The sequence below is a fragment of the Neofelis nebulosa genome, chromosome 14 (genome assembly GCF_028018385.1).
Source record: "Neofelis nebulosa isolate mNeoNeb1 chromosome 14, mNeoNeb1.pri, whole genome shotgun sequence".
NCBI lineage: Eukaryota > Metazoa > Chordata > Mammalia > Carnivora > Felidae > Neofelis > Neofelis nebulosa.
In genome coordinates this window covers 22,674,000-22,697,904 of record NC_080795.1, presented here as the reverse complement: position 1 = coordinate 22,697,904, position 23,905 = coordinate 22,674,000, and the positions used below count along the sequence as shown (strand labels likewise).

The window sequence follows — 23,905 nt, the reverse complement described above, 5'->3', positions numbered from 1 at the left end:
TTGGTTGCATACAGAAATTTAGTGGAATGTGCATTTAGGATGATACCTGGTAACAAATCAGTGGGTTAGACATCACTTTTCTCATCAACCTAGTTATTTACCTTTGAAGTTCAAGAACTTACTAGAGGCTTTAAAAATGATTCTTTCGTTAATAGGGAGAGAAATATATAGTGTCATTGCTTTGTCGGTCAAACCGTATCATCACCCTGTGTCGACACTTCCGTTGTCCTTAGGCTTCTCTGACCACTGGACAGCTTCCTGTTACTCTTTGCTATGGGCTTCAAGTTGCTATTGCTAATGGCTCAATTGGTCCTGCCCTTGACTTGATACCTGAAGTACCATCATCAGGCAGAGCCTAGGGAAGGATTACTGGTGGGCACTACAGACAAGAGAGAAATTGAAAACCTGGATGAGCAGGATCTGAGTTTGATCAAAAGAATCTGTTTCCAAAACAGGATCGTGAAACTTGAGAAGAAAGTAGAAGGGAGTGAGGTCAAGTCCCTTCTATAAATGGTTTCCATTGTAACCCCGGGCACAGTAGGTGATGTTAATAAGTTGTCCAGTAACTTCCCATTTGAACACGTTTTTCCACTTACCCTCACTTCTTCAAACAAAACAAAGCAAGCAAGCAAACACTCAAGCAACGATATAAAACAGAAAAGCTTTCGGATTGAAAACAAGGTGCTAAGAGCAAGATATAGTCATTACACAGTCAAATGAAAGATTATTAAAAATGCTTCAGTGTGCTAATGGTACCTTATGTTTGCTTATAAACCTTTTCTCTACACTCACTGTTGAATTTTTAATGGTTTAATATAATACCTCTTTAAAATTGCATAAATTTGAAATGTGGCTATTGTACGACAAACCTGAATGTGTTGTAAATTATAGGTTTTCTTTTTTTTCCTTTCTTTGGTCTTGAACTAAATAGGAAAATTCTGCCAAGTCTTTTTTTTAATTGGGGGTGGAGGGACAGAGAGAGAGAGAGAGAGAGAGAGAGAGAGAATCCCAAGCAGGCTCCGCGCTGTCAGCTCAATCGCACTACCCTGAGATCATGACCAGAGCCAAAATCAGTAAGTCGGACGCTTAACCTAAGGAGCCCCAGTACGTATTACTTGCTATATATGTGTTTTCTTTCTAAAAATCCTCCTGACTTCAATTTAACATTATGATGTATTTGCAGGTTAAAATCAGCCTAACCCATATGCTATAAATAAGAATGTTAGAAGCCTCTGTTTGGTTTAAAGATGGCAGAAATCTGGCTGTAACAGAAATTTCTGGCCAGCACCCACAGATGTCTCTTGGGAGTTTAGAAACCATCTATTTTTTTCACCAGGGTAAATTCAGGGGCAGTTTGGGTTCTATTCGTAATCTTCAGACAGTGGAAAATGGAGACTGTGGGCTTTGGAGTTAATCAACCCAGTGGCTTTGTCTTCACAGGTTCATGATTCTTTTTTTTTTTTTTTTTTTTTTTTTTTTTTTATTTTTGGGACAGAGAGAGACAGAGCATGAACGGGGGAGGGTCAGAGAGAGAGGGAGACACAGAATCGGAAACAGGCTCCAGGCTCCGAGCCATCAGCCCAGAGCCTGACGCGGGGCTCGAACTCACAGACCGCGAGATCGTGACCTGGCTGAAGTCGGACGCTTAACCGACTGCGCCACCCAGGCGCCCCAAGGTTCATGATTCTTAAAGAAAAAAAAAAAAGAATCACTCTTTCACATTCTCTCTAGCTTCCCACTCATAGTGGAAAGTTCAAAGTAGCATTTACTGTGCAGCCAGAGTCCACACTGGGGCTCTGCTAAATATTGAGCGAAACTTGTGATTCTATTTTGATTTGAAGGCGGCAGGTAGAAATATTCTGAAAGAGCTTTGCAGAAAGTAGCAACAGTTTTATCAGATATTTTGGAATAAGAAAAACTGAGAAATGACCACTGAAAAACAGGTCTCCAAAAATGTCTAGGATGTAGTTTTGATTTTGGCTATATGCATATGTAATGAAAGTTGTAAAATGATAGAAAATTTTCTTTCAAATTCTCATTACCATTTCTTTTCTAGGCAAATAGAGAATTCCACTTTCTCTCAGATTGACCACTAGGAGGTGCTCAACATGAAGAATAAAAAGCAGAGGGCAGCCCATGACCTCTTTTCTGAATTTGTGTGTTTGCCTCTGGACTCTTTTCACTATTCTGTCTGTTTCCCTGAATCTCAATTTTGAAAGTAGATTTTTATTGGTTGGTATGCCACCTAAAAATATTTTTAGGTTAAGATGAAACAAAAATAACTAAAAGAAGAACGACTTAGGCATATTGTTTGCCAGCATTGCCCATAGTGGATGGGAGATAAACTACTTGCTCAGATCGGCATTATGTTTTCATCAGATCAGCAGGTTGTGATGGCTTCTGGCACAGCATATAGGCTAAGATTTTTAAAAAGTCAAATGAAACAGTTATGTGAGTATAAAAATGATTTTCAACATCATTTTTGCTAGAATAGTGTTTCCTTTGGTGGAAAAGGGCAATATCTACATTGAAATACACCGTCACTAGATTTCAGACAGCTAGCTCTAATTTTAAGCATGTATGTTTAGAAAGTGTATGTGGTGGTCATTCAGATTCTAGATTGGGGAATGAAATCATTTGATTCTGAGGGAACATCAAAATAGATTACAGGAATTTTCAGACTATAAACTGAAACATACTATTTCCAGCCCTCCCTGTGGAATTGGATTTCACTTGGGAATATAATCTTTTTAAATAGAAATCTCTAGTAGACTGTAAAATTGAGGGATAAACTGTGCATAAATTAATTTCTGGCACATGGTAGAGCATAAATGTTAGTTGAATTAAATATTTTATCACAGCAATCTGGAAGTATCTGTTAAATCATAAGAAACAAATTCTTCAGGACACAGATTAAAATTGGAATTATGGTCTCAATTGTGAATTTCATGTCAATAGTAAGTCTAAATTTTATGAAAGTACATACATGTACCTAATATAAATTTCTATGCTTAAAAAACCTCTTTAATTTACTCACACACTTCTTTACCTTTCTTCCTTTTTTTGGTACTTGTATCCTTTGCTGACCTTGGGCTGTCTTATTACTAAGAGAATCTCCCCCACTTCCCTTTATATGTGTATTTATAGATTAAAACCTTTTGAGACTTAATAATGAAGAGATTATGCATTAATGGTAATGGTAAATAGGACTTATGCAATTAACTCAGGCCGTTTTTAAAAAAGGCAAGTAGAAGAAACGATTATTGAAACCAATAGCATTATAAGGCAGGGTGGCATTCTATTATAGTGAGAACTAACTTCAATAATATAGAACCATGGTTTTAGAGTTGGGGCCTTTCCTCTTTCCTAACAGGGCAGGGACTTTGAATGTGTCCACTTTTTACTTGGATATTGTAGAATCTTTTTCTTTTTTTTTTTTTTCTTTTCTTAGTTCTGTTTGGGTGAGGACAATTACAATGGAAAGATACCCAATGTATTTTCAAATTTACATGGACCTCGTGAATAAATCCTTTGAGTCAAGCTATATAATTGAATTTTAAATATCCTGCATTTAGAAACCTAGAGGGCTAAACAGAGAATAGTGATACATTGCTAAAATGTTGCCTATAGTTAATGGGAATTAAGAAAAACCTTTAAAAGGGTTTGTTTTTAACCGCATAACCGTCATCAAACTATTAAAGTATAAAATGTGTTATAGACTTTTCACTGGTATTAAATCTTGCTCTAGTTATTAGTGTTAGACCATTATTAGCTATTTTGACAAGCAATATATCCGATTAAAAATTATTTTTCTATTTATCAGATAATACGGATAGCAACCTCACTCATTCAGGTTAACACTTTGTCTCACGTGTAATTTAAATTGTGATTCAAAGATAATTATGTATCAGATTTACATTCATACCATCTTGTCTGTTTCTTAGGAAAACAGTTTGTTGGAAAAGTATTTCACTTGTTCTGGTCATATGCTTCCCTGGTTTGATAATTGAGTGATTTTTTTTTCCATGTTCAGAAAGAGACATTTTTCAGTGACCCAAATGATCCTCAGCCTGGTTGTAAATGAGGCCAGGCAGTTAGCTCCGTGAAGTTAAGGGTTGTACTCTACCACCAAGCACAGTACCTTCTATGGAATACAGGGGTGCTCACCTAGTATTCATGGGTGTAATACCTAGTATTTAGTAATATCGGGGTGCTCACCTAGTATCTGCCGAATGAACGAACAATGAAATAACAAATTCAAGTAGACAAAATATTTGAACTTAGGCTAGAAGCAGTTCTAAAATTCTACTTATTTTGTTTCAGAAAATCAAGTGGCTTCCTTGAGCCCTCTGCCTAATAAGTATGTCATGTTACCTCATGAGCTATGGATTCTTTTTTTTAACCCAGGCGTGTGGCTCTTAAGATGAGAATTCTAAATTTGTCAAACATATGTGCTAAAGACGGTCAATATCATTTATCTCTAGTCATTACCATTTGGCATGACCCACTGCTGCTTTAAGCAAACTGCAGGACTATAAATGCACTTCTAGGTTTTTTTTGTTTTTGTTTTTGTTTGTTTTTACATAATTTCAGATATTAATAGGAAAAACCGTAATGAAACATACTATCATATGTTGGAATGCTGGACTTGATGCCAGACGACATGGATGAGGCCACATTCTACTATTCACCAGTGACCTGTGTCAACGTGAGCAAAATGCATAACTTCTCTGGTCCTTTATGGATAAATGATAGCTAATTCAGAAAGCTGTCGTGAGGATTAAGTTCAACAAGAAATTAACTAGAAGGTACTCTACATATATAAGGCGTTTTTTTTTTTTTTTTTTGATATTCAAATTCCAAGTGAAAATAGTTGAATTGTTGGCTTTCCCCAGCTTGTGTCTACATGAGAGTGAGACTGTTTTGACAAGAAATTAATGGGAACAGACATTTGGCATAAATTCTCCTTGTAACCAGATCTAGTCATATCAGGATAATGTTTGATCTGAATGCTGGCTTCAAAGCAGTTGGTTTTGCCAGAGTGGAGAAATTTCTAGTGGAAATATTTAGAGACCATTTAGGTCAACCCCAGGGACTCACTCAATTATGTCACTCTTGTATTTGCGATCCAACCCAAGACATTTATCCATGTTCCCATTTCTATACTTTTATGATCTCAGTTTTTGAGCTAAGATGATCTTGTGGCAATTTTCACTGGTTGTTAAGATAGCTAGAAGAATCAAGTTAACCATTCTTGAGATTGTGTTCTTTTTTCATTCATTCAAATAGTCTCTACTCACTGAAGTTTGTCCTTGGTCACTGAGCTAGCTACCAATGAGGACACTTTCCTAGCAGCAGAAACTTCCCAGGGGCCTCAAGGAGCCAATCTATGTCCTTGTCATCCATGCAGTGCTTCTTAAACTAGGGATATATTTTCCAGGGGGGTACAAAAGAGGTATATGAAGTTAGCAGAGTATCAGTTTTACTAGTTGATAAGCAATATAAAACATCATTTCGTTTATATTGAAACATATGGAGTAAAATGCAGCATTTACATGAATTTTTAATGTAAAAATAAGACTTTGAAAGAATTCTGTGCTTGGTATATTTGCAGACCATCTCAGGCATACACACGTTCATTCTCTGCGTCAGGTGCAGTTCTTTGAAAAGGTTTAGCAAGTGCTGCAGAAGTGCATTCTGGGATCCCTTAGTTCCCAAACTGCCTCCCTATGAAACAACAAAGTCAGGTTTTTGTTTTGTTTTGTTTTTGTTTTTTTAGAGGAGCATTTTTTTCTTTCCTAGCTGAAGACTTTTAGGCTCAGAAGGGCTAAGAAGAAGTGAAGGCCAAGCTTTCCATAAGATGTTCTTGAAAACTCTTTGAAACTAAAAAAAATATTAAAGGGAAAAAACTTTTTAGGGAAAATGCTTCCAGGGTGCAACGTTTAGGATTCCTTATCTAGGCAAGATTTCTAACATTAAGCATTCTGGAGCAAGGTTCTCAGTAGAAAGCCTAATGGACACATGAAAGTGGGCATTTGTGAACCATCAGGGTAGTAAGACAAATCCACCTGTGCATACAGATAAATTAAAAAAAATTTAGTTCAATAACAGACATTAAAAAATAATTCATGAGACTATGTAAAGAAAATGCTTTTCATAACTTATTTGCTCTTCTAACAGCAGACGTAACTGACTTAAAAAACTCTAGGTAGAAAATTCAAACACTCTAGATTTACAAAAACAGATCAACATTTTGCTTTAGACACTGAAATAAGTATGAATAATGTAAATATCAATAGTTAATGACCACAAACCCGACAGGTTGTGTTTTGAGACAAACATGAAAACCTTAAGAAATTCTAAGCACAGTGAAAAAGAAATATTTAAAATTGTTTTTTAGCAGTAGGGATGCTTGGATGTCAACTAAGCATCTAACTTGTTTTCTTATCTGAGATATAATGACCAGATTCTGCTAATAAATGTTACTCCTTAAAGCCTGATGATCTAAACATGTGGGTTGTCTTTTCCAGTGTTTTTATCATAATTTGAAAAACAGAATAAAATTTAGCATTTTTTTTCTTTAAATAAAAGTTGTGCTTTAAATTTGGTCCAGAATTTTCCCAACTCTTTCCATGAACCACACACACATACATACACACGCACACACACAATGCACACACATACATACAAAATGCATTATGCTGAGGCAAAACTTGGACGTTCCTGAGAAACCAAAGAGTCATATTAATTTGGAGTCTTCAGGGAGCTTAGAAATAGTTTTGTCTGGGTTTCATTGGCATAAAACTGAGACTTAGAGGTTTACAAGGCTTGTCCAGCATCACGCATCTGGTAGTTGCAGATCTGGAATCAGAGCCTTAGTTTCCTGCGAAGCAAAATGCATTCAAACGACCTGGGTTCTTAGTACAGACTTCACCAGCAGGGTAACCACCAGCAAGTGTTTTAAGTCCTCTGGATTTCAGTGTTTTCAGTGGAAAATGCTGGAAGTGGCTTTCAATAACGGTGATCCTGATGATGCTTGGGGACGTTGGAAACGTGAGGGTATTTCCAGTTGCTGCACTTACTGGCAGGTGCTATGGCACCTGGAGCCCTCCCCAGGTGGCAGCCGTCCCTCTCCCCACTGGGAAATACTGGGTGACCTGTTGCCAGGCCAGGGCTCTTTTTATGGTAACTCATCTCTGAACCCAGCTATCTATGAGAGGGGTGGCAGTCTCACTTAAATAGCTTTGCTTTTAGTTCATCAAAAATCACGTTTGGAATTCCCATTTTGGCATAGCTGCATTCTATCTTTAGTTCTTTAGACAGAACAGTTGATGTTGGATACAAGTGGAAAATACAATCATCTTTAGATGGCCAACATACAACTGAAAAAAAAAAAAAGAAAAAGAAAGTGATTTCCAAATGTGGAGTGACGTTAAAAAAAAAAAAGTTTAGTTGTATAGCCTTTGAAATATTTTCAGGTTTTTAGGCTGTGGCAGGATATATAATTGGCAAAATTTCAAGCTTAAATTTCAAATTTGTTGATATCTGGTCATTAAATCTTGCCTCTTTTCATGATTTATAAATAGAACCACAAATGCCACGAGTAAGCAGAAGCACAAAAGAAAAATGCACCCTATGAATTATGTCACAATAAAAATACTGTATTCCTTTAAACAAATGTACTTATAAGAGCTTTATGACCCAAAGCAAGATACGTGAGATGGTTTAAGAAGAGGTTGCAATTTCGCAACAAGAAGTCTGTACAGCCCCTCGGGGCAGTAGCTGTGAAGGAAGTACCTGTGTCTCAGAAACTTGTTTCCATGTGTTCTTGACAATTTTGCATCCCAGGTCCCATTATTTACAAAGTTAGGCATTTTGCAAGCTCAAAGCACCTTGATCCTCATAATTATGAATACATGCAGTGACATTTCATCCTTTCATGTGCAAATTCTAAAATTCATTGTAACAGAGAAGCAAAAAGTTGAAAATCTGTCTACAATTTGAAATGAAAGGATCAAAAATGTCAGACATTGCAGAATACTGGTTCCTAATAGAGCTCTCTTTATTTGTTCACCGTTCCTCAGTCATTTTGTGTTTGTTACAAAATGCAGTCTTGACTCTTTATTTAAACAGTACTTAAACTAAACTGTTCATGCCATGCAAAAATAACATTTTATGCACTTTTTTGGGGGGGGCTTCCCATTTTTTTAGTTCACGGGCATTATTACCTCATTTTTAAGAAACAAGTTTTTTTTTTTTTTTATTGCTTTTGTAACTAGTCACATGCTGGTTTCACGTGTGGGACAATAACCTGTGTCTCCTGGGTTGGAATGAATTTCTGGGGCAAACAAGTGGTTTTCCATCTTGCACCCTTCTTGACTATTGTCCTTTTTTACTTCAGCCACAGCATGGTAAATGTCTTGCCTACAGTTGTGACTTGTGTCCTGGGGGGAGGAAGAGCCCACACAGGCCTCTTCTCTTAAAGGGTCTCTTCCATCACTAGGTTTATCTGCACAGCAGTTTGGGCTGGGGTCGGCCTGCATGTCCCGTCTTGGCCCCTGGAGCTCTAAGAAGTCATCGTCTTCGCCAGTGTCTATTTCCGTGAAGCTCCTCCTCTCTCTCGACGAGAAAGGAAAGAGTTTCTGCTTGGGAAACCGAGGGGTCAGCCCTTTGGAAGGTCCCTGACAATGTGCCGAAACCTCGGTGCCCAGCAAGGGTGTGTCTCCCTGGGAGGGGGTCTCTTCTAACAGGATGGTGCTGATGAGCTGCGGGGTGGTGAGGGAAAAGTCAGCCGCGGTGACGGGCAGTGGCCTGGCAGTGCTGGGCGGGGTCTGTGGGGCACTGCCTCTGTTTTCCTTAAAGTTCACTTTGAGGGATCTGGCTTTTAGCGGGTTGCTGCCTTTCAGCGAACTCTTAGGGCTCTCGGAGGTACTGTCAGACTGCAAAGGGCCGTGGAGCCCGCTTTGGGAAGCGCTGGCATCCAGGCTCACAGTTATGTCGACTGGAGCATATTCCAGGGTGGCATCCCTGGCCACAGGCCCTTTCTCTCTGGTTAGTGTGAGAAATGGGGGCCCCCTGGCTCTTTGGTGCTCTTCTGTCCCTGTGAGGTCGGGCGGGAACTTCATCTGCAAGTGAGAGGCGGACAGTGGCGGCAGGGGCGACCTCTCCGTCTCTGTGAAGTCGGTGGCACAGCTAGTGAAGCTGTCTATGCTGGAGGTGCTCTTCATGTCCACAATGACCTCGGTCTGTGCCACAGCCAGCTGCTCCTGCGGGCAGACCACTTCTTCCATTTCTATCTCTTCTTCGTACCCAGACGGCCTCTCGGGCTGTTCTTGGCAGTCTGGGTTCGGGTGAGAGTGAGGCTGGGTCTTGGTGATTTCGTTGTACAGCATCTCCAGTTTCTGGGCACTCAGATGCTGGGGGCTGGAGGAAGAAGTGTTGTTCAGCTGCTCGTGGGAGTCTTTCTGGCTAACCTCCTGGTACTTATTCTCGAAAGATTTGTTGGAGCTTGTTTCCGACAGAGCTTTCCTGGCCCACTTCCACCGGCTTGGAGAGAGGTGATTATCATCAGCCGAGTCCTTCGTGTTGGCCGACTCTCCGGCCTTCTCCACGGCCACGTCTATCAGTTCCATGCTTCGGGCAAAGGCATCTTTTAAGTTCATAGAAACGATGCTGCCATTCCTCTTGGCCCGCTCAAGAGCCTCTCTCCTTTTAATCGCCTTCTCCTGGCGTTTTTGCTCCTTGTAAAATTCAGAAAAATTGTTCACGATGATTGGGATGGGAAGGGCAATAACCAGGACCCCGGCAATACAGCAGAGGCCTCCCACGATTTTCCCCAATAATGTCTTGGGGTAAATGTCACCATAGCCTACGGTGGTCATGGTGATGGTGGCCCACCAAAACGACGCCGGGATACTGGTGAACTTGGTAGCATCTTCATCTTTCTCAGCAAAAAACACCAGGCTGGAAAATATCATTATCCCCATGGCCAAAAATAGTATCAACAAGCCCAATTCGTTGTAACTCCGTCTGAGGGTGAACCCCAGAGACTGCAGGCCTGTGGAATGTCTGGCGAGTTTCAGGATTCTGAGAATGCGCATGATCCGGAAGATCTGAACCACGCGCCTCACGTTCTGGAACTGCAGCACACTCTTGTTGGACTCCGTGAGGAAGATGGTGACATAATATGGCAAGATGGCCAGCAAATCAATGACATTTAGTGGGCCTTTAAAGAACTTCCACTTATTTGGTGAGGACAGGAAGCGTAAAAGGTACTCCATGGTAAACCAAGCAATACACACAGCCTCCACGTGTGCTAATTGGGGGTTGTCGTTGGGTTGTCCAAATTCATCCATTTCCTGCAGCTCTGGAAGAGTGTTGAGGGACAGAGCAATGGTGGAGAGTACGATGAACAGGATAGACACGATGGCCAAGATCTGGAAAAGAGAAGGAAGTCCAAGTTAGCAAATCCTCTTAGTTGCTTAGGCAGCTGGGAGACTTATGGGTTCCCCGTTCTTTAAATGATCTGGATTGCTCAAAGATATTGCAAGAAGGGAATTTTACAACCTAAAATTCCCTAACCAATGCAAACACTTTCACTTTTTATGAGTTCATCTCACTTAGGAGCCCAACACAGTAAACATTTAAATTCTAGGGCCTAAGAAATTTGAAAAAAGTACATTCCCTCACCCCTGCCATTGCTCCGAGGCACACCTGTGTCAGTAACCACCCTTTGGAATCGCTTTGGGGAGCAATCTCTCCTCTCTTAGTTGTCAGTTATTTTTCTCTCTCAACCACCCGGTTTGTGTTTCTTTAAGTGAAATTGCCTGAGAAGCACAATAGGCTAGACAGAATTTGTGGTTTCTAGAAGCTTTGGTCTACCACTAAAACCACGAATGCAGACCTACACATGGAGAGATACTATGGCACTCAGTACAACAATGCTTCTCGTACAACAGATACCATTTATGCGGTAAGCACTGATGGCAGAACCAAGTCAGTACAGCCTTCATCCTGGGAGGTGCGGACTTCTGGCCAGCATCGTGTGGGAAAGGAAGATTAGAGCTAGCTTAATTTAGTCAAGGAAAATCTCATAAATTTTAGAATGAAAGACAGCAGTCATAGAATGAAAATCTCATAAATTTTAGAATGAAAGACAGCAGTAGAATGAAGACAGCAGTCATAGCTGTTACATGGTGGTTGTGAAAATTGCATGACACACAAATATTGCTAAACAAATGAAAGGTACCCATATTATTAGAGGCTGAAATGAATAGGGGAACTTGGTAGCATCTTTCTGGGAAGACAAAGGCCAAGAACAGGTATGTGGGAAATTGTGGAACCATGCACAATAGAGGCAGCCCAAGTAGGGACTTCTTTACTGTAAGCTGGTGTTCTAGATTTATAAGGACGAGAATGAAGATGAAAGTTTGAGAGCAACAGGAGGAAGCACTTTTTTGGTTTGTAAAGATGGTGTGTCTGGGACACACAATTCTTGGTGATGTAGGAAGCCTCTCTTACCTAGATTAGGTCTGGCTTGCTTGGTTTCATCTGACTTTTGTCAATGGTCTTGGGAGCTGTCATTGGTCTCAGTTACTATGTGCAGCTCCAAGAAAAATATCCTGACAGTGACCATTTAATTTAAAGATTCAGCATCAAGTAAATATTTCAAAGGACGATGATTAAGCAGCTTGAGACCCTACAGCGCAGTAAACCTGAGATCATGAAAAAATTAGTTTGTCTCTGACATCAGGACTTCTAAACAAGAGTCTTCTCTTGTTCATCTTTCTCCCTCCATTTTCTTCTCTTTATCCTTGTCAGTTTCTCTACTTCTGGGTTACTCTCCTTACCCATTCTCCTTTTATGCCTCCTCTATACCTTTCATTGTTTTTTTGTTCCTGTTCTTCCAGCTTCCATCTTTCTCCTCAAATCTCTCTCAAGTAAAACCACAGTATAACATACGTAAGAGTGTGTTAACAGATATTGAATAAAGATGTATGTTTCCTTAACTTAAAGAACAGTATTTTACTCTTAGTGTTTTAAATCTTTTTCTTAAACAAAACTAAAGTAAGTACTTTTGACTTGAGTATCCTTCAGAATTTCCTTTAAAAATGTGGATCAATGAATCGCAGTAGAAAAAAGGTTCTATTCATCCTATTCTAAGAGATTGTGGAGGCTAAAGTTAGACATCCTCCTAGAAGGTTTAGATAAACCCATGGATAATGGGTTCAGAGGGTTTATTAAGGGCAAGTTGGGAATGCTCACCTCAAATTTCCACCCACAGAGGCCAATGGCGGGGCGGCACTAACAAAATTCTGTCACTACAAGATTCCTTAGGGAGCACTGGCCAGGTCCCATCCATTCTTATGCTCTTACCATAAGTAACCAGTCCCTCTGTATTTTCTAGGCGGTCACACTGTTGTTTAGTAAGTGTATTATATTAAGTGGGCATTTTAAGTACTGGGGTTGCTGCCATCATTCTTACATTAATCCATATTCTAGGTTTTCTATATCTTATCTGTTCACCTGCCCATTTTGGATGCATCTTACTAATGACTGTCACTTCAAAGATCAAGGAGAAGAGTAGAATTACAAATGAAGCCATTCCATTATCTTCCAACCTTTTGGACAAAGGGCAAAATTGGATGGTCCAGGGTGGACCTTCAGTTTTCCTTGGCTCCACAATCACATTTGACTGTAATTAATTTGACTTCAGTAGCTAACTTGGGGAACTAATGAAACACTGTAGAGTCCTAATACAGTCTATAGGCCAGATGATGGCAGCTTAACAAACTAGGCTGCCCTTTATACCTGTAAATTCAGCACATGCCCAACGTGATTTGGAGTACATTCTTGAAGGAAAAGAATGACTAAAAATACCAAACACTCAAGCTCTTAGCAACCCCATATTCATATTAAAGAAACCATAGGTACTGAAGCGCATTATTTTCTGTCTCATGTTCAAATTTAATCTGTCAAAATCCATTTGCTCTCAGTTTAGAGAAATGGTTATTTTAAATATCTTGTGAAGCTTGGAGTTCTCCCAGAAAGACGGCGCTTTAGATAAATTATTCAATATATACCAAAGATGATGTGTGGTGCAATAAGCCAAATGCGAGCTTATTGTTTTATTGTAGCATTTAAACAAAATAAATATAATAAATGTGGCATTTTGGTCTAAGCTACAGGATACACTTCTAAACATGGATATTTTTTAGTATAGCAAACCCTTATGGCACTTAGGCATTACTTCTTTTATCCTAACCACGCACAAGTTAGATGTTGAACTCCTGTCGCCTCCAACAACTGGACTCGAGAGCTGGCTGTGTATCTCAGCTCTAGCAAGCAGACTTAGGTCTGCACATGGCAAATGAAGGGGAAATGCAGAAATTCCAAACAATTATCTGTGCGATATTGGCCGACTCCCTTGGAGATATGGACTAGGTCATCTCCATGGTCACTTTCTTTTTTTAAAAAAATTTTTTTAAATGTTTATTTATTTTTGACACACAGAGAGAGAGAGAGACAGAGCACGATCAGGAGAGGAGCAGAGAGAGAGGGAGACACAGAACCTGAAGCAGGCTCCAGGCTCCGAGCTGTCAGCACTGAGCCCGATGCGGGGCTCAAACCCACAAACTGCGAGATCATGAGCTGAGCCAAAGCCAGACGCTCAACCGACTGAGCCACCCAGGCGCCCCTCCACAGTCCCCTCCACCTCTTACGTGTGATGATTCTCTTTCTAAACCACCACCTTTTGCTAATTCCAGTCATGTGTGCCATCTATACCAAGGACAAATCGCAACTGATCCTATCATTTGGTTGAATGGCCAAAATATACTTTTGTTGCTTAAGAAATAAAAAGTCAGATGAGAAGACTTTGAAAACTATTGCCCTGTTCTGTTCTAAGCATTTGGTTACTGGGAATAGACAGTCTTTCTGGAAAAAACTTTTCTTTCATTTTGAATCACCTGGAAAATGACGTTAATTCTTCACATAAACACAGAAATTCAGAGGATCACATGGAGTTAAGATTAGGGCCCCTGACACTTGCATTAATAGGTACCAAAAACTGGTTGCATTGATATCAGTGAGAGGAAGTAAGGCAGTTGGGAGACTTGCCTCAATTGCACCAACTTGTTGATGTGATATCCTTTGAAGGGATATAATGGTGTTACTGGGTGTTTTGTGGTGGAAAGAACACAAGACAGGGAATTAAAGCACATGCCTCTACCTCTGTGGGCCACTTGGACAAGCCGGCTGCCTCTCTGAGCTTCAGGTCCCTTATCCGTAAAATGAGGTGAACCACACTTGTCTTGTCTGCCTCCCAGGGTCGGTAAGGATCAAACTAGATAATGCACACGAAGCAACCTATAAAATGTAAAGTCGGATAGGTGCAAGGAATGCTGGACGTGTGTCTGGACACAGTCTTTGGCCAGCATCAAGAGGAAATGAAATATACTTGGACTGTTTATCCCCCATTTAGATACAATTTCATATCTGCTTTAAATTCACTGATGTCCAACAGTCCACAAAAGCACATGGAAACGTCTGTGCTTTGCACTGAAGGTCAGTGTGGGTACATTCTCTCTCTCTCTCCCCTCTTCCCTACCCTCTCCTTCCTTCCTTCATGAATATAAACTGGAAGGTGAAACTGAGTTTCAAGCCCTGAACTATATAGCATACGGGCTTTCTCTTCCTAGCGGGATAGAACACATTTAAAAACAAAACTTATCAGAAATAGAAAACCATATGGGGAATGTGATGATAAGAATTTTTAGGAGAGGGGCACCTGGGTGGCTCAGTCAGTTAAGCGTCTGACTTCGGCTCAGGTCATGATCTCATGGCTTGTGTGTTCGAGCCCCGTATCGGGCTCTGTGCTGACAGCTCAGAGACTGCAGCCTGCTTTGGATTCTGTATCTCTGGCTCTCCCTATCCCTCCCCTGCTCGCACTCTCTCAAAAATAAACAAACATTAAAAAAAAAAAAAAAAAAAAAAAAAGAAGAAGAACTCTTTTTTTAAAAAAAAAAAAAAAGGATTTTCTGAACCAGCTTATTTAAATTGACAGGAAGGAAAAATCCTGTGACAAACATTATTAGGAGCATAAATAATTTTCTACTTTCAGAAAAAGGACAAGGCATGAACACATAAGCCAAAGTTTAAACCATTTGTCAAGGGAAGAGACTAGAAGTTGGTTAGAATATCATGATTTCACCCACTGATCTACTTTTTAAAAAAATTTTTTTTTTGATGTTGATTTATTCATTGAGAGAGAGAGAGCAAGCACATGAGCAGGGGAGGGATAGAGAGAGGGAGACACAGAATCCGAAGCAGGCTCCAGGCTCTGAGCTGTCAGCACAGAGCCTAACACGGGGCTCGAACTCATGAGCAGTGAGATCATGACCTGAGTCGAAGTCGGACGCTTAACTGACTGCTACCCATGTGCCCCTTTTTTATTTTATTAAATTTTTTTTAATGTTTATTCATAGAGAGAGAGAGAGAGAGAGAGAGAGAGAGAGAGCGCAGATATCCTATTTCTAAAGACACTATCAACCATAGCAAACCAGAAAGTAAATCCTTTGGAAGAACCATCTAAATTTGCAGTTCTAGCTTCTCATATTCCTAGAATACCTGGTGCTGTCCTCTACACTGGTGGTCCTCAGTTGACTACTAGCTCTTTCTTCTCCAGAATGTTCCCTTGGCTCTCCCAGGACAAAAGGGAATCTGTGCTTAAGTACCCTCTGCTGACCTGCACATGCTAGCATGAAGCCCTTATGTGCTAACTGATGTGAGCATGACACATGCAAAGCAGGCGCATCACTGAAAAGTTCAGTTGCCCGTCCGTTATTTTGGCCCTGTGGGTAACAGGAACCCAGGAATTCAATCCTCCGCCACCTCCATTCGTGTGCTGTTCACTGAGGGTTTGAAAAGACTTAGTCATCCATGCTCAAACTGAGGTCAGCAGTCAGCCTGTATAATGCCTTTCATTTGGGGAAGGGTGTGAGAAACATTCTAGTTCCACATCTATCGGATTCTTCTTTCAATTTTTTTATTCTCACGTACAAAACCAATTCTTTGAGAGAAGAGTTTTTGGTTATCTTCTGACTGAAGACACTGTTTTAATAGTTTCTTGGTATCTCCGGGAATAAGCTTTGTTTCACTACTCATGATGATATGTTTCTGTATTTTAAAAGGTTAGATTTTAGGAAGCAAGTGATTGGGTAGAAGGCTGGTGAAGGAAACTTGAATTTTATTCACAGTAACTCTGCAGAGAAAGGAGCAACAGAAAGATGGAGATACCTTTCATCTTACACACACTCCAACAATTGGGTAACTTCTTTTTAGGTCATTCCTTCTTGCAAGTCTTCAGGAGCCAGAGAGTGAAAATGGAGACTGGCCAAGCTTGGCTGGGCACAAACTTCCTGCCCCTCCTAACCCCTCAAATGCAGTGAGCATCGCTCTCCGGTTTTGTAGACTGCTTCGCCTCCCCTCCTTCCCCAAGAAAGCACAACACAAATGGTTAGATTCTTCCATTTAGTCTGTGAATGAATGATGGATTTGGGGGGAGGGACACAAGAAGAGAATGAGTGGAGTTTATCCTTGGAACAGATTTCATTTAACTTGATACTAGGCTGTAAAAACAAATCATAGAACACTCAAGTTAGAGGAGAATTTGGAAATATTCCATTTCTCATTGTATAGAGGAAGAAATGAAGATTCAGGGAGCCTCATAAGTTCCTGCGAAGTGGAGAGGGGGTGGTGACAATATAGGGCTTAGTGTTGAAAGGTTAGAGTTTGAAACCTATTCTGATATACTTTACTGGTTTTGTGACCATGCACACTATGATTAGCTTTTCTGGGACTTCGTATTCCCATATAGAAGATGTGGAAAATAAATACTTGTTTCACTTAGCTACACAGTATTGTTTTGAGGACATTGATGGTTAATTTTATGGGTCAACTTGTCTAGTCTGTGGTATCTGGTTGTTTGGTCAAACACCAGTCTAGAAGTTGTGGTGAAGGTTTTTTAGATTTTTAGTTTTTTAGATCACATGTTTTTAGATGTGATTAACATTTAAATGAGCAGACTCTGAATAAAGCAGGTTACCCTCCACAATGTGGATAGGCCTCATCCAATCAGTTAAAGGTCTTAAGGATGAAGACAGGTTTCCCAAAGAAGAAGCAATTTGATCTTAAGACTGCAACACAGAAATCCTGCCTAAGTCTGCCTGGCCTGCTCTGTGGATTTCAGACTCAAGACTACAACATCAACTCTTACCTGAATTTCTAGACTGCTGTCTTGCCGTATGGATTTCAAAGTTGCTGGTCCTCACAGTTGTGTTAGTTACTTCCTTAATCTCTCTCATATATATATATATACGTATATATACGTATATATACACACATATATATATATATATATATACATATATGTGTATATATATGTGTGTGTGTGTGTATATATATATATATATATATATATATATATATAGTTGACTCTTGGATAGCACAGTTTGAACTGCATCAGTCTACTTACATGCAGATTTTTTTTCATACAGTGCAGGACAATAAGTGTATTTTCTCTTCCTTATGATTTTCTTAATAACATTTTTCTTTTCTCTAGCTTATATATTGTAAGAATACAATATATAATAAATATAACATACAAAATATGTACATGTTAATCGACTGTTTATGTTACTGGTAAGGCTCCAGATCAACAATAGGCTATTAGTTAAGAATTGGGGAGCCAAAAGTAATATATGGATTTTTACCTGTGTAGGGGTTCGGTGCCCCTAACCCCTATGTTGTTCAAGGATCAGCTGCATACATAATCTCTCTCATAATCTCTTTCTCACATCTCTAATATCTATCTATCTATCTATCTATCTATCCATCTATCCATTCTCTATCTCTATGTCTATATATACATAATGTATTAGCATTTATTTTATTTTATTTTATTTTATTTTATTTTTTTTTTTAATTTATTTTTGGGACAGAGAGAGACAGAGCATGAACGGGGGAGGGGCAGAGAGAGAGGGAGACACAGAATCGGAAACAGGCTCCAGGCTCCGAGCCATCAGCCCAGAGCCTGACGCGGGGCTCGAACTCACGGACCGCGAGATCGTGACCTGGCTGAAGTCGGACGCTTAACCGACTGCGCCACCCAGGCGCCCCTATTAGCATTTATTTTAAACTTATCTTACCACTGGGGCACTGACTACCGCACCATGGCTGGTCCCTGCTGTTTGCAAGACAGAGTCTGGAAAATTCCTGGCTACCACTCTGTGTGTCTCACTATATACCTCTATATTTACATATATAGTTTCTGTCTCTCTCTCCACACATTATCTGTCTGTCTATCTATCTATCTATCTATCTATCTATCATCTATTGAATCTATCCATATATTATATGCTTCCTGGGTACGTCATCCCCTTCATCCCACTGTCCTCCATCTGTCCTTCCAGAAGTCCTCCCTTGGCACTCCACATTACAGTGGCCTCTCCTGAATGCTTATGGCATTGATTTCCTGGGTTTACCAGATACACAGAAGGTATAGAGGACACATCTTGCAGTTACTTGGACTCACATGGTCTCCCTTGGCAGCCTTGCTTGTACTCAGAGAGGTGCCTCCCAGGAGGACTACCAGACTTAGAAAACAGGATGCTGTTATATTTGAATCAAACTTTCGTATGCGAATACCTATACTAAGAAAAATTTGTGGGGCGGCTGGGTGGCTCAGTTGGTTAAACATCTGACTTTGGCTCAGGTCATGATCTCATGGTTCGTAAGTTAGAGCCTTGCATCAGGCTCTGCACTATGAGTACAGAGCCTGCTTGGGACTCTTTCTCTCTCTCTCTCTCTGTCCCTCCCCAACTCGTGCTTTTTCTCTCTCTCAAAAAAAAAAAACCTACAAAAATTTTTTTATATGAAATTTACGAGGCATTCTGTATTTGCTCTGGCAATCTTACTTCTTTGGTATGTTAATCCATTGCTTGAGGCTTGCCTGATCAGATTTTCTTGCTCCCGGAAGTCTGAAGTTTGAACTGAGAGCTTAGGAGGTGCTGGGATAGAGTCACATTAACAGCAGTGCTCCAGAAGGAGGAGTGACAAATTTAAATCGTGGGGAGTCTCTTGGGACAGTGCTTGGGACAGTACTTTCTTAAATAATCATTTGACAATTTCATAGGAGATATTTTTGTTTCTCAGGCCAAAATTTTAGAATTCTGGAAGGCACTAACTCCCTATTTGTCATAAAATTTCTTACAGTGCCTACCACAGAACACCCAGAAGAATAAAACAGGTTCTTAGTCATGTTCCATTGCTTCCATGTGGCCCAACGTCAACCTAAAAGCTTTAGCCAGCAATAGCATTTTTTTAACAATAGAAATTCATATTATACATAGATCACTTTATGATAACAGACCAGCTTTACAAGTTCAGCAACATAATCTTTTTATAGGTTTAAGTTATACTTTTTATTAATCCTTTCTTTTCTCATCATGTTGAGCAGACTTTTTTCTTTTTTAAATCTTATTCTTCAAGAAGCCTGCTTTTGACTATATATTAGCTTTGGGCTTCACCTTCACAGAAGGATACATTTTATTAAAGAAAAGTGCTGTATTTATTCTGTGTCACATTTTTTGCTGAGTATGATTTGGAATCTGCAGTTCATTCAACCAGTAAAGGAAGTGATGGTTCCATGTACGGATCCAGGGTAGATTCAGGTTTATGCAATAAAACGTTAAGCCACAGAGAAGAATTAATAATGGAGGTTATCCATTAAAAAACATTCACAAGAAAGACAAATATCATATGACCTCACTTATATGTAGAATCTAAAACAAAAGCAGAACCAAAAAAAAAAAACAAAAAAAAAAAACAAGTACAGAGAACAGACTGATGGTTTGCCAGAGGTGAAGAAATGGGTGAAGGGAGTCAAAACATATAAACTTCCAGTTAGAAAATAAGTCATAGGAATGTGGTGTGTGGCATGGTGACTATAGTTAATGATACTATGTGGCATATGTGAGAGTTGCTAAGGGAATAAATCTTATAAATTCTCATCACAAGGAATTTTTTTGTAACTAAGTATGGTGACGGATATTACCTAGACCCACCGTGGTGATCATTTCACAGTGTATAGAAATATCGAATCATTATGTTTGACACCTGAAACGAACGGAATGTTATAGGCCAATTACACTTAACTTCAAAAATACATACACATGCATGTGCACACTCATATGTACATACTTACATATAAATATGTGCACACACACATCAGTGTAATCAAAAGTCAAGCATCACAGAAAAGAAGTAAAAAACTTTATAAAGGTGTAAACTTAAGAATGCTGTACGTTCGATTTGCAATGTTTATTTACAAATGTAATTTGTTAAAATACAAATTTATTTGTTAATTTGTTAAAATAATAAAAAATTATTTATTATTGGGGCACCTGGGTGGCTCAGTCGGTGAAGTGACTGACTTCGGCTCAGGTCATGATCTCGCAGTTGGTGGGTTTGAGTCCCACACTGGGCTCTGTGCTGACAGCTCAGAACCTGGAGCCTGCTTTGGATTCTGTGTCTCTGTCTCTCTCTGTCCCTCCCCCGCTCATGCTCCCTCTCTCTCTCTCTCTCTCTCAAAAATGAATAAACTTAAAAAAACTTTATTATTGTTATGTCATATAAAAACACATCTTAGAGATGTCCAGACTAGAACAAAATAAATGGAAATAAGCCTCCCTCCATTTTTCCTTATCGACTTTCTAGTTCTTTGAAAAAAATAATTCATGTAATCCCGAAGGAGAAAAAACAGATTTTGAATACTTAGCATGTTCTGGACACTAGAGTATTTACAGTTGTATCCAAATTCTAGAACATTCTTCCTTTTCCTGTTGGAAGAATGTTTCCTTTGCTCTAAGGACAATTCTAACTTATAAATCTGCTCTTTGAGAGGGAGGACTTCAAGGATGAATTGAAGTTGCCAATGCAGAAAAGGGAATAAAGGGCATTATGGGGTGAGAGGACTAGGTGGGCAAAGGCTTTGAAGCCCAAGACATATGGTTTGCTCAGAAAATTCCAAGTAACTTTGTATGGGTAGGGATATCTACAAGGCGGCATGGCATGAAGGAATCTATGGTGATTCCAGGGCTGCTACATGTAAGGGTGTAGGCTGTGCACTAGTCAACGCAACACCAGAGGGTATCAATAAAGAGACCATGTGAGTGATGCCTCCATCATTTGTGCAGTGTGCTACTTTCACAACTTTCCCATAACCCTGATTTCAGGAACTGAGTAGTATGGTATGACTGGATGCAGGTGGAGATATACAGATGAGTGGGGCTGCGTGCTTCTCAGAAGTCAGACAATGGACAAATTCTGAAAGGCACTGACTGCACTGATGAAGAGTTTGGTGGGCCTCCTCCAAAGGCCAGTTTTCCTCCAAGTGTGGCCCCCAGACCAGCAGCATGGGCATCATGTGGTAACTTGTTGGGACTGCAAATTCTCAGGCCCCACTCCATAGTACTGAATCAGAAACTCTGGGGAGAGGCCCAGAAATCTATGTTTTAACAAGTCCTCCAGGTGATTCTGGTGCTTGCTAAAGCTTGAGGGCACTGCGGGAAGGAGTAAAAACAAAAACAAAAAACAAAACAAAACAAAAGCTAAGCAAGGACCGGCATGCTCAGATTTGCACTGTAGAAAGATCACTAATTACAGTGTGTAGGGCTGATTGGAGGAGGAGAGCAACTGAAAACAAGAAAAGTTTCTACTGCAGTGGCAGGAGGAACGGGGTTCAAGAAGGAAGTATGTTACTACGTTTATAGGGTGGAATCTCGACCTCACTTGCTGCAAAGATGACTAGTCTAGGAACCCCGCCCCCGGCACCGTGTTTACCACGAAGTTTACCAGGAAGACAGCAGCTCTGACCTATCTCCATGAGTATCTCATGCTGGTAGAAAACCCAGAGTGATCCTTGACTTAAATCAGCACTTTCTTTGAAAACAGTATTTCTTCAAATCAAAAAATTCTAATAAGCACTTCAGCGTTTGGAACAGAATTAGAAAAATCTCTTAGAGTTAAACAACAGTTTATTGGTACATGAAAACATTATGAGACACACACTGTTATTTGCCAGAGCTATTTTCTTTTATAAGATTTTACCTTACGTGTACATTCTGACATCACACAGGGCAAAGACTAGTGGGGGAACCCATTTATATCAGCTGTTCCCTGAAAGCGCGCTCATTTGTTGAATTATTTCTCAACCACTCCAACTTCTAGTTTCTCCAAGGAAGTCTTCTAAATTTCCCGAATTAAAGCACCATTGAAACCTGGCTTTGTTCCTTGGCCACCTCGTTGGCCTCATCAGTTCATTCATCATCATGGACAGAGAAATGCAAGGGTTTATTTCCACCATTATCCCCGTATCTAAAGACTGTGTCCCAGCAGTTTCAAAGAAAAGAAAAAGCCATAATGCAATCATTATTTTTCCCTTTAATGAATCTCTGCAGTAAAGCTCTTCTGAAAAATACTTTGGGGTCAACATCATTGAGACCACATTACAGGGTGCCAGAAGCCAGAAGATGTGTGAGGGCCACACTCTGCCAAAGGAACTGTTGGATGAGAGCCAATCAGGCTGTGCCTGCAGCAAACTTGTGTGATTCACTTTACAGCTGATCCTGGGGGCAGGCTGCTGTGCGGTCCAGGGTCCAAAAGGAGGAGCAGCTTCTCTTGCACAATGATGGGTGTTTTTTCAGGCCAGGAAGCAGAGCATATCCCAAAGAAGGGCCTTTATTTGAATCCTGTTTGGCTTGTTTTGACAGCACTGATCAGGGAATGATGGGAATGGGCTCAAGCACGTCTGTACTTATTAGAAACTAAGGAGGTATTTATTGGGCAGAGGGATCCTGCTTTTTATATCTGTCTGGTGTGGTCATTTTCTACAATCCCTTAGATACATTCTGTTATCTGTACAGAGTCGCTCCTGTATTCTCTGTCGGGAGGCTAAAAGGCCTTGTTGGAAGGTGGTCCTTGAGCCAGCAGGATGACCTGGGAGCTTACTGGAAGTGCAGAATCTTAGATCCCATCACAGGCCCACTGAATCCGAATCTGTTTTCATGAAGGGTTCATGTGCACATTTACATTTGAGCAGCTCTGACCTAAGGCACAAAACCATGCCATTAAAAAAATCCGCTTCAGAGGCTCTTCTACAGATTTTTAAAGTGGATCTCAGTTCTGGAAACCAGGGTGGTCTGTGAGGCCCTGTGGACTTTTCAACACTGTTCAGGGGTTCTGGGATGGGCAGGTGTAGTTACTAGAAAAAAGTCTTACAGGTGATGCTGATGTGGCTTCCAATTCCTCCCTCACCTCCTGTCTAGGCTGCAATTGACAGCCATTGCTTTAAACACTTTCACATAATAAAATTCAGCTTGACCGTAGTAAGAATGATGGGTTAGGAGTCAGAGAACTTGACCTTCTCTCCGGGTCTGCATTAGTAAATTAACCGCATGACCTGAGTCAAGACGGGAGCCACTGTTTCTCCTTGTGTAGCCTGGGGGTTTCTCATGACAATTTCATCTACATTATTGGGTTGTAGTGATGATGACATTATATAGTGCATGTGAGAATGTTCCAGAGGTCATACAATTCCATTGAAATACTAATATTTTTTATGCTAACCAAATACATTTTTTTCCTATGGACTACAGAGTTTGGGACAGAATTATTAGCTAGTATATAGTGTTAGAGGTAGAACAATTTTATTCTTACAACTTCCTGTTTGAAGTTGGCACACTCTTCCCCATAAAGTTGCTATTGAGCTCATTTCTTTGGATGTTGCTGCCTAATTTCAGTAAGTTTGGTAGAGATAAATGTCTGGTCCTTTTGGAAAGTTAGCATA

General features: G+C 40.1%; 1 protein-coding gene across 1 annotated transcript in view; it reads right to left on the bottom strand.

Annotated features, from left to right (window-relative positions):
• Positions 1-8,030: 8,030 nt before the first annotated feature.
• Positions 8,031-23,905, bottom strand: part of KCNB2 (potassium voltage-gated channel subfamily B member 2) — a 387,255-nt gene continuing 371,380 nt past the window's right edge. Inside the window, exon 3 of the mRNA XM_058699829.1 lies at positions 8,031-10,436. Coding sequence (XP_058555812.1) covers positions 8,280-10,436 — 2,157 coding nt within the window. The 3' untranslated portion in view covers positions 8,031-8,279. The remainder of the gene's footprint in view (positions 10,437-23,905) is intronic.